This window comes from Myotis daubentonii, chromosome 1 (assembly GCF_963259705.1).
Source record: "Myotis daubentonii chromosome 1, mMyoDau2.1, whole genome shotgun sequence".
NCBI classification, from domain to species: Eukaryota; Metazoa; Chordata; class Mammalia; order Chiroptera; family Vespertilionidae; genus Myotis; species Myotis daubentonii.
The window spans coordinates 63,224,382-63,236,154 of record NC_081840.1 but is presented as its reverse complement, the minus strand read 5'-3'; the positions used below and the strand labels follow the sequence as shown (position 1 = coordinate 63,236,154).

Here is an 11,773-nt window from a genome sequence, read left to right as displayed (position 1 = left end):
AGCGCCCCGGGATCGTGGGCTTCGCTTTAGGCCCAGGCAAGGGACTCCTAGCTCCCGGGACTGCCAGCTCCCATCGCTGGCTCCACCCCTGCTTCCTGCTATCACTGGCCAGGGCGGCAAAGACGCCTGATTCTCCGATCATGGCTGGGGGGCAGGGCACAGGCGGCCCCAGGGCCGCCTTTGCCCTGCCCCCCAGCTCTTAGCTCCCCCCTGGGTTTCCAATCACTGTCAGTGGCAGGGGCTTCTTCCTGCTTTCCCTTTCGCCTCCCTGCATTGTGCCTACATATGCAAATTAACCGCCATCTTGTTGGCAGTTAACTGCCAATCTTAGTTGGCAGTTAATTTGCATATAGCCCTGATTAGCCAATGAAAAGGGTAGCTCGTACGCCAATTACCATTTTTCTCTTTTATTAGTGTTGATTAAAAAAAATTGATGCTACAGAACCTGCACTCTTGCCCGTACAACATGGCACAAGAATTTTGTTAGTATGCACTTTGGGTTTAAAACTCACAAGTGTGGCTACTGACCCCTCCCCGCTGAAGGCGGGGAAGCCGAGCATCCTGTGCACAGTCCTAGGAGTTGGTTCCCTCAGGCTGGTAGCGGGGATCCTTCTTCCTCCCGCCGCAGGCTTTTCCCGCCCATTACTCTGAGAACCAATCATTGAGCCGGTCTTTGGGGCCGGGACCAATCAGCGATCTCTGCTACAGTTCCCTCCCCCACACCCTGACCCGCACGGGCGGCGCCATGTTTCAAGGGCAGCGGGGATGGTTCTGCCGGAGCGTCAGCGGGAACCTGAGGCAATTCTGGGGTACGAAGCGAGGGCGAAAGGGTGGGCGGGGTGGTGAAGGCCCCAGGGCCCTTGCTGGCTTACCCCCTTTTGGCTCTTGCCTCCACAGTGGCCGAAGGGGGGACGATCAGTGACCTGAGGGCCGCCGACTTCCTGTTCAGCTGCGATGCTTCGCACCCAGACACGCTGAGGTACCTGACTGCCAGGCCGCCTGGCATTACCTCGCGAGTCCTGATGAGCCAGGAGTTGGAGGTGGAAACTGCGGTCGCTCATCAGTGTAGATGATCGGAAAAGACTGGAAAAGAGCGAGTTTCCAGTCCTAGATGTGGGGATTAGGATACGTGGCCTTTCTCCTCTCCTTTCTGCCACCATGGCCTGGCCTCCTCCCCGTCCCCGAGTCACTTCTTGAGTTCCGGTAGTAACAGCTGCCCCTCCCACAACTCCATGTGACTTTTTTAAAAAATATGTTTTTATTGATTACAGAGATGGAAAGGGATGGGGAGAGAAGGACAGAAACCAATGATGAGAGAGAATCGTTGATCGGCTGCCTCCTGCACGCCCCACACCGGGGATCGGGCCCAACCGGGGCCTGCAACCTTGACCTCCTGGCCCGTGGGTGGAGGCTCCACTGAGACCCACCACCAGGCTCCACGTGACTCCTTGGAGGCCCCTCCTACTCAATACGTTTAAACGAAATCTCCTGCATGCCCCTCATACCTGCAGTAGGTCCGGTGTTCTCCAGCTTAAAGCCGCCCCAGCTTCGTTGGACTGACAACCCCCCGCCCCTTGAACCGGTCAGTGTTCACACACCATGGCTGTGCCCCTCCAACGCTCTCAGCACTCACTCTCACGGCTTTAGCAGCACCCCATCTCCTCTTGCCCTGACTCTCAGGGTGTTTTTCTGAGAGGTTGCGCTGCCTTGGCGCTGTCCACCTGCGATCCTCCTCCACACTGCTGTGGGGTTGTGTTTGTAAAAGCCGAGGTCTAATCCCCGGCCTCAGAACCCCCAGTCTCCTGGTTACCTGTGGATAATCGTTCCTACTTCCGTTTATTTATTCTATTTTTGCAAGGTTGAATACATTCTTGTTTATTTCATAACCTAAAATATTCCCCCCCCCCCTTTTCTTCCCTCCTAGAGTCTATCAGAGCCTCGACTACATAGATGATAATGCTACCGTTTTTCATGCCTACTATCTCGCTGCCGTCGCTAATGCTGAAATTAAAAATTCAGTGGCTTTAGGTCATTTCGTTCTTCCTCCTGCATGCCTGCAAGAAGGTTAGCAAAGATCATGCATCCAACCCCTGTTAGGCAGCCAGAGCCGGCTAAGTCACCCAGCTGTGCTGATCTAAGTGGACAAGCATGGGCTTGGGGTCAGATTGCCTTGATGTATATTCTAGTTTTATGTGTTTATCCTTGATTCATGCATTCACTGAGCTCCTACTGTGTGCCAGGTTTCCACCCAGGCGCTGGGGATTCAGTGCTGAAAAATACACATGCAGATCTTGTCCTCAGAGGGTTCACTGGCTGGGATCCAACACTCACTAGTTCTGTAACCTTCAGCAACTTCTCCCAAGTTGTTTTGAGGATAAAATGAGATAATATAAGTAGTCTGATATGTGAGCATTCAATAAACGGTTCTTTGCTAGTTTTGAATCTCTTCGTTATATTTCTGAAATTTTTCTCTATTTTTAAAGATTCATTATGATAATAAACCCATATATTACTATTGTTCTTTAAAGTACTTTCACATTAATTATTTCAGCAACCCTGTGAAGTAAAGGTCAAGTAAATAAACTGCTTCTGAAAGTGGTTCTTTTAGTTTTCCCTGATTTGTTCTGTTCAAATCCTACCTATTTTATCTGGGCTAATTAAATATCCCACTTTAAAAAAATATATTATTTTATTCATTTCAGAGAGGAAGGGAGAGGGAGAGATAGAGATATCAATGGTGAAAGAGAATCATTGACTGGCTGTCTCCTGCATGTGCCCCATTGGGGATTCAGCGCACAACCCAGGCATATACCCTGACCAGGAATCAAACCCTGACCTCCTTGGTTCACAGGTCAATGCTCAATCACTGAGCCACACAGGTTGGGCAAAATATTCATTTTTATGGTCTTGCATTATTACCCAATTCTTGATGTGTATGTGTCCATCCCTAGCAAGACAGCTGTACACATTCCCCATGAGCAAAGTATTAAAAAGAAACCCAAACAACTCAAAAAAGATTTCTATAGAAGAGTTTTAGAAACCCCCCAAAATTGGGTTCCTTTCATAGTTTTAATGTCCTGGTAGGACCTATTTATAATAAGTTGCTCTAAGTGGTGATATAAATAAATAAATTAATGACTCCTGTATTTGAGTTTAGCATCTTAAAATGTATTTAAATTTTTAAAACTGTCAGAAATGAAAACATGCTCTTTTTTAAAAATAAAAACTATACATTATTATCCATCTAGATAGACCAATATTGTCTAGTAGAAGTATGAAGATGCAAATGTGAGCCACATATTAATCGTAAATTTTCTAGTAGTCACATTAAAATGAATAAAAAGAGCCCTGGCCAGTTTGGCTCAGTGGATAGAGCGTCAGCCTGCAGACTGAAAGGTCCCAGGTTTGATTCCAGTCAAGGGCATGTACCTTGGTTGCAGGCACATCCCCAGTAGGAGGTGTGCAGGAGGCAGCTGATTGATGTTTCTCCCTCATCAATGTTTCTAACTCTCTATTCCTCTCTGTAAAAAGTCAATAAAATATATTAAAAAAAATAAAAAGAAATAGGTGAAATTAATTTTAAGAATGTATTTTATTTAACCTAATATATCTAAAGTATCATTTTCTGTATGTAATAATATAAAAATTATTGAGATATTTTAAATTATCTTTAATTTAAATTTAGAGAGGAAGGGAGAGGGAAAGAAAGATAGAAACATCAATGATGAAAGGATCATTGATCAGCTGCCTCCTGCAACCCACAACCTGGGCATGTGCCCTGACCAGGAATCAAACCATGACTTCCTAATTCATTGGTCGATGCTCAATTACTGAGCCACACCAGCCGGGCATTTACATTCTTTTTTTGATACTAAGTCTTTGAAATTCAATATGTATGTTTACAGCACATTTCAATTTGGGCCAGTGACACATTTCAATGTGGTGCCCACATCTGCCTAGTGGCTACTACTAGGCAGAATAGATCTTGAGGAATTCTACCTTTTTGTCTATGAGTGGGCTACTGTGGAATCTTTTAGGATCTTTGAGTTAGGATGATGATATAGTCCTCTGACATACTAAGCATTGTAAAATTCCTATACTACCATGCTCACTAGACACATTGCTCTTCCACTCTTCTTTTAACAAAGTAAATTATTGAATTATTGAGGACCTCTATTCTACAAATTCCAGAATTTTATAGCTTTTTAAAATGTATATATTTTTATTGATATTAGAAAAGAAGGGAGAGAAAGATAGAAATGTCAATGATGAGAGAGAATCACTGATCAGTTGCCTCCTGCACATCCCCTTACTGGGTGGGAATCGAGCCCGCAACCCCAGCATATGCCCTGGCCAGGAATCAAACCAGTGACCTCTTGGTTCCTGGGTGCACACTCAACTGCCAAGCCATGCCAGTTGGGCGATATAGCTTTTATTTTGACTGGACAATCGTTTTCTTTTTTTAACGCTTGTTCTAAAGACACATTTAATGAAGAGGTATATTCCAGCAGGAAAAGTTTACAACAGTGATTCTCATAATACATTGGAATCATCTGGAAAGTTTGATAGAAATGTAAATTCCTTAGCTCCTTCTCAATGATATTCAAAAGGAATCTGCATTTTAAACAAGTATCTTAGATGATTTTGATGCAAGTGGGAAAATGCTGGCCTAGAAATTTCAGACTTCAAGTAAAATTCAGAAAATGTTACATTTACTTTAAGAAAATGGTATTGGATTTTTTTTCCTATTACAGAAATAAGAAGAAAAATTGGCAGTTTTATTTGGGAACAAGATCAACATTTTCTGACAGAGAAGGTAAGAGTAAAATAAAGTACTTAATTAAAATCTATAGTTTCAAAAATTTTTGAAAGCAATATAATCTTTTTTTTTTTTTAAATATATTTCTTTATTGATTTCAGAGAGAAAGGGAGAGGGAGAGAGAGAAACATCAAGGGGAGAGAGAGAGAAACATCAATGATGAGAATCATTGATTGGCTGCCTCCAGCAGGTCCCCTACTGGGGATGGAGCCCACAACCCAGGCATGTGCCCTTGGCCGGATTCAAACCCGGGACCCTTCAGTCCGCAGGCCGACGCTCTATCCACTGAGCCAAACCAGCTAGGGCGCAATATAATCTTAAAAATGTTTGCCTGTGACATGATCCAGATTAAGGAATTAACGGTCATGCTTTTATTGAACACTATCTGATTTGGCATTGTTTTTATACTAGTACAATAGTTATATTGAGATTTTTTGTATGAATAAAATTATTCACATAACTTGCAAATTTGCTTTTGTCAGTAATATTAAGGGAGTGATCATTGCACAGTATAGACCAGTTCTTTACTGCCAGTGTAGATTCTCATTGATTAATTATTGTGCCATTTGTTAAATGTTTTGAATAACACCCCCCAATACATGTGTATAATACTAAAAACTGACTTTAGCTTTTGCCATCCTGCTTCAATTTGCCTATGCTTTTGACTTCATAATCTTTATGCAATAGCCAAATTTGGGATAATTTGAACATCAAAATTAACAATGACAGTAATGGATTATAAAACATTAAATTTTTTAAAGTCCATGATTATATAGTGATACTTCAAAAACATAAAGAAAAAAATGGAAGAACAGAGGAAGGAAAGAAAGAAGGAAGGGATGGAGGAAGGAAAAGGTGGGATAAGAGAAAATTTCCTTACAGAATAGCAGCTAATAAATATACAAAGAATAATAGAATAGAAAATCCCCCCTATATCACTCCCAATAAAATAATTGACTTAGGCAAGGGTCATTAATGGATGTTAAAAGCATGATTGCAAATGAGCACCCCACAGATTACTTATTATAAAGATAAGCAATGTACCTTTACACTGGAGAGATCTATCAAACTACCACCTTAACCAACTGATTGAATTTAGCATCACCAATATTGGATTATGCTAAATTATGTTCAGCTTGATGTAATATAATAAAAAGTACACAATATTATCTGTGTAATGTTCTTGTTCAAAATGCTTAACCTGAATCTACTTATGGGTAAACAGGCAATTCTAGAATATTGAGAATTTCGGAAAACAACTAGCTGGCTTAGGCTCTTTAAAACAATGCCATTAAAAAAAAAAAAAAAAAAAAAGGCAGGAAGGCATTCTCCTTCCAGGGAGCATGCCCATGCCATTCCATTCCCTCTCCTTCCCCCACAGGCATGTATCATGGACTGTATATTAGGTGATACTGAGTTAACATTAATTTAAAAAATTATGATAGAGGTATTATAAAGATAAAATATATTTTAGAAAATGCATGCTAAAAGCCTGGCCAGTGTTGCTCAGTGGTTGAGCTTCGACCCATGAACCAGGAGGTCGCGTTTCAATTCCTGGTCAGGGCACATGTTTGGATTGCAGGCTCGATCTTCAGTGTGGGGTGTTCAGGAGGCACCTGATCAATGATTCTTTCTCATCGTTCATGTTTCTATATCTCTCTCCCTCTCCTTTCCTCTCTGAAATCAATAAAAATATATTTAAAAGAAAATACGTGCTAAAGATTAAGGAGTAAAAGGTTATAATATCTGAAAATGTTTTCAAATGGTCCATTAAAAATAAAAATTTATAGAAGGAATGCAGGGTGTAAAAATGTTAACACTTTGTGAATCTAGGTGAAAGGTATATTGTACTTATTGTATTATTCTTTAACATTCGATAAGTTTGAAATTTTTTCAAAATAGACAGTTAGGGAAAACATCTTTATAATATAATATGTCTAAAGCCAAGCAATTGATTTACATATTTTGTACTTTTTTTTATACATTTGTTTTTTCTTCCCAAAGTGTTATCATCTAAAAATACTAATAGTTCTTTTATATTCTTTGGCTATGTTGTACAAAGGACCAAAATATTTAATCCTTGATTTATCACAATGTTTCCAGGGACATGAATGATTTGAGTAATTATTTTATTTTTTTAAAATATATTTTATTGATTTTTTTACAGAGAGGAAGGGAGAAGGATAGAGAATTAGAAACATCGATGAGAGAGAAACATCGATCAGTTGCCTCCTGCACACTCCCCACTGGGGATGTGCCCTCAACCAAGGTACATGCCCCTAACCGGAATCAAACCTGGGACCCCTTAGTCCGCAGGCCAATGCTCTATCCACTGAGCCAAACCGGTCAGGGCATGACAGTATTATTGAGTATACCAGAACTTTAGAGCTAAAAAGTCCTTAAAGATCATTAATTTAATCACTCAGTTTTAGAAATGAGAAAACTGAGGTAAAGAGAAGCAAAGATTTGTCTTGGTTCACATAGCCAGATATTATTAGCAAAGTGGAACAAAATTTTCTCAGCTCCATCCCAGTCCAATGCTTTTTCTACTAAAATTAGTAGAACATTCCTGCTAGACTATTGACTATTGACTGGAGACTATTGACTCTAGAATTTGTATGATTATATAACAAAGGATTTTATTAGTTATTTCAAAATATTGATTGATATAGATTATTAGCCAATTATAATGTAATTATCTATACTAATAAAAGGGTAATATGCTAATTAGACTGGCAGACCTTTCAGGAGACCTTCCAGACGTCCTTCTGGACAAAACCATGGTGGCAGGACCAAGGCAGAGGCAGTTAGGGGAGATCAGGCCATCAGGGGAGGGCAGTTGGGGGCAAGCAGACTGGCAGGAGGGGGGAGTTGGGGGCGAGCAGGACAGCAGGAGGGGTAGTTGGGGGTGAGCAGGCCGGTGGGGGTCAGCAGTTGGGGGTGAGCAGGCTAGCAGAGGGGTGGCAGTTGGGGGTGATCAGGCCAGCAGGCAGAGTAGTTAGGTTAGGGGTGATCAGGCAGGCAGACAGGTGAGTGGTTAGGAGCCAGTGGTCCCGGATTGCGAGAGGGATGTCCGACTGCTGGCAGTCAGACATCCCTCAGGGGTTCCAGATTGGAGAGGGTGCAGGCGGGCTGAGGGACACACCCCCCTGTGCACAAATTTTGTGCACCGGGCCACTAGTTCTATATAATAAAATCCTAATGTGCAAATTGACTGAACAGCTGAACGACTGGTTGCTATGACGTGCACTGACCACCAGGGGCAGACACTCAACACAGGAGCTGCCCCCTGGTGGTCAGTGCGCTCCCACAGGGGAAGTGCTGCTCAGCCAGAAGCTGGGCTCACAGCTGGCGAGCACAACGGCAGTGGCAGGAGCCTCTCCTGTCTCCATGGCAGCACTAAGGACCCCTCAGGGGGTCCCGGACTGCGAGAAGGGGCAGGGCGGCTGAGGGGCAATCTCCCCCTCCCCCAGTGCACGAATGTCATGCACTGGGCCTCTAGTAGTACCAGGTATACCAGTTAATAATGCGGATTTTTTTCAATAGATGGAGTTACACATATGTTGATACATATGTGGTTTGATATGTATGCTATTTTGTTGTATTGACAGCAAGCTTCAAAACTTCATATGTCAAATTTGCTGAAGGTGTTAACATCATAGATATTTTTACGCTTAAAATGTCGAATTTCATGCCAAAAAAATGAGTATTTGTGGGAAGTTTTAATTCATTACTTTATTTTGAAGAAAAGTGCTGCTGAAAGTTATTGTATACTTCGGGAAGCTTATGGTGAACATGCTCCATCTCAAGATACTGTGAACGCTGGTTTAAATGCTTTAAAAGTGATGATTTCAATGTGAAAGACAAAGAACGTCCAGGTCAACTGAAAAAGTTTGAAGACCAACAATTACAAGCATTATTGGATGAAGATGCATGTCAAACTCAAAAACAACTTGCAGAAAGATTAAACATTGCTCAGCAAACAATTTCCGGTCATTTATAAGCAATGGGAAAGATTTTAAAGGAAGGAAAATGGGTGCCACATCAACTGAACGAAAGACAAATGGAAAACTGAAAAGTCATCAGTAAAATGTTGCTTCAACAGCATGAAAGAAAGTCTTTTTTGCATCGAGTTGTGACTGGCGATGAAAAGTGGATTTATTTTGAGAATCCCAAACACACAAAATCATGGGTTGATCCAGGTCAACCATCAACATCAACTGCCAGGCCAAATCGCTTCAGAAAGAAGACAATGCTCTTCGTTTGGTGGGATCAGGACGGTACGGTGTATTATGAACTTCTAAAACCAGGTGAAACCATTAATACTGATTGCTGCCAACAACAAATACTCAATTTGAACCATGCTTTGATTGTGAAATGACCAGAATGTGCCAGAAGACATGGCAAAGTAATTTTGCTTCATGATGACGCACCATCACACATTTCAAAACCAGTTAAAGACACGTTAAAAGATCTTGCCTGGGAAGTATTAACCCACCCGCTGTATTCACCAGACCTTGCTCCGTCAGATTACTACTTGTTCCAATTGAGGCACACGCACTTTCTGAGCAGCGGGTACGAAGAAGTGGAAAATTGGGTCTCTGGATGGTTTGCCTCAAAACAGGAAAAGTTCTATTGGGATGGTATCCACAAATTACCTGAAAGATAGGAGAAATGTGTAGCTAGCAATGGACATTACTTTGAGTAAAGCACTTTTGATGTTTCTCTTGAAATTATCGTGTTTTCTTTGATTACAAAATCCGCATTACTAACCAGGACACCTGGTATATATAAGTAGAAAGTACTTCACCGAATGGCAACAATAAGGGTAAAACTGGTAAGTAATTTTGGGGAGCATTATTATTATTTAGAGTGTATTTGTGACCTAAATATAGCAATTTCCTATTGGCATATTAAGTAAATATATTATGTGATAGGTACCAGTATCTGAGTTACTGTCACATAATCTTTAGTTCTTTTGTAACTCCATAGCTAAATACTTCACTTTAATTTTGAAGGGGAAACAATTTGTAAAGCTTACTTCATATTTTTGCTTCGTAGCTCACAGACAGCCTAGGAATCTTCAATTCAAAAATTTTAAGAGAGTTTAAGAACACATTTTTGGTTTCCTTATTTTTTAAAAAATTAAGAAGTAATATGACCACATTAGGGAAAATTTCAAAAACTGAAAAAGAATAAAATTTGTCAAAAGTTTTACTATCTAATACAACCACAGCTGATATTTTAAAAATTTTGTTCTTTATGTATCCTAAAAATATAGAATGTAATTCTGTGTGTACAAAATTTTGTTAAGTTTTTTCCACCAAACTAGATTGAATGTACCTAGGTATATAAATACTTTATGACTCTTATGTAGTGCCATCGTACTTTTCTTTTATTAAAAAATTTATTGATTGGCTTATTGGTGTGCTGATTTTTAAAAATGTGATTTCTTTTGCTATCCACAGCATGATGAAGTAATGTCAAATGAAATAAACATCCTTAAGGAAAGCAGTGAACTGGCCACAGATCACAAAAAAGAATTATCCAAAAGGTATTGAATTCATATACTTCATTGATATTCAATTCAATGTAGACATCTTTGAACACTGACAGTGTATTTATCTCATTTAATTTTTACAGTCTTCTTATGAGATTATATTATCATTTTCACATCGACATTTTAGAAAAAGATCTAGGGTCAGATAGATTATAATTTGTCCAAAGTCTTGTATAAGTGGGGAGAAGCAGGATTTGAACTGGATCAGTCTAATTCTAGAGCCCATGCATTTATAACTACTATGCTAGATTAACCTTGCAGAAAAGAAACTAGAATTTTATCTATATTATGAATGCTGTTATATTATTTTTTAAAAATATATTTTATTGACTTTTTACAGCAAGGAAGGAAGAGGGATAGAGAGTTAGAAACATCGATGAGAGAGGAACATTGATCAGCTGCCTCCTGCACACCCCCCACTGGGGATATGCCCGCAACCAAGGCACATGCCCTTGACTGGAATCGAACCCAGGACCCTTCGGTCCGCAGGCTGACGCTCCATCAACTGAGCCAAACCGGTCAGGGCATGAATGCTGTTATATTATTTTTAAAATATATTTTTAATAAGAAGAAAATATACTAAATATTAGTAGTAATATTATTAGGGTTGGAAGTTCTGAATGATTTCTCCCTCTCCATTCTAAATTGTTTGTAATGTGATTACTTTGGTTTAAGAAATTAAATTTAAAAAGACAAACATGGACTTGCCATTGTGTTAGGGCTAATCTATGAGAGACCCCCTTATTGCAGGCTTATTTATTATCTAGTCCTAATTTCATATTTTCCAGTTCAGTGGTTTTAAAATATTCATAGGGGAGCATTGGTTATGTGAAAGTCTGATATTTGGCTACTAAAATAAAAATGATCAATATTAGTCTTTCTTCCATATAAAAAGTAATAAGTTTAATCTTTATCATTTTTTTCAATGTTGTTTTTCTCCTTATATTTTTCCTCATATTTTTTCTACCTACTATTTTAGTTTGTTAAAATTTGATGTAAGTTTTTGTCTGATTTAACACAATGTTGTATATTCAATTATGCTAAGTTTAATAAAACATTGCTTCATGGTCCTGTGACTTCTAGATATTCTACCACTTAAGTTTAAGAATCCATATTTTAGGTCTTTTGGATCTCTATGTGTAACACTCCTTTGAGCTTACTTGTTATGCTTTTTGAGATAAGAAATTGGTAAGGAAAAGAAGAAAAATGAAAATAGAAGAGGTGAGACCATGAAGATATTAAGAGGTGGATAGAGGAGAGAATACTAGTAGTTATCCTAAATGGTCTTGTAAGAGAAGGCTGGGAAATGGAAATAAAAAGTCCCTCCCAGTGATTCATTTGACTAGGAAAAATACAAGATATATAAATTTTTAAGAAACAGTTGTTCTGACCTG

At 39.8% G+C, this 11,773-nt stretch overlaps 1 protein-coding gene across 1 annotated transcript in view; it reads left to right on the top strand.

The window, feature by feature from the left end:
• The first annotated feature begins 745 nt into the window (after nucleotides 1-745).
• Nucleotides 746-11,773, top strand: part of TERB2 (telomere repeat binding bouquet formation protein 2) — a 34,174-nt gene continuing 23,146 nt past the window's right edge. Inside the window, exons 1-5 of the mRNA XM_059672278.1 lie at nucleotides 746-809; nucleotides 898-979; nucleotides 1,925-2,064; nucleotides 4,755-4,816; nucleotides 10,288-10,373. Coding sequence (XP_059528261.1) covers nucleotides 746-809; nucleotides 898-979; nucleotides 1,925-2,064; nucleotides 4,755-4,816; nucleotides 10,288-10,373 — 434 coding nt within the window. The remainder of the gene's footprint in view (nucleotides 810-897; nucleotides 980-1,924; nucleotides 2,065-4,754; nucleotides 4,817-10,287; nucleotides 10,374-11,773) is intronic.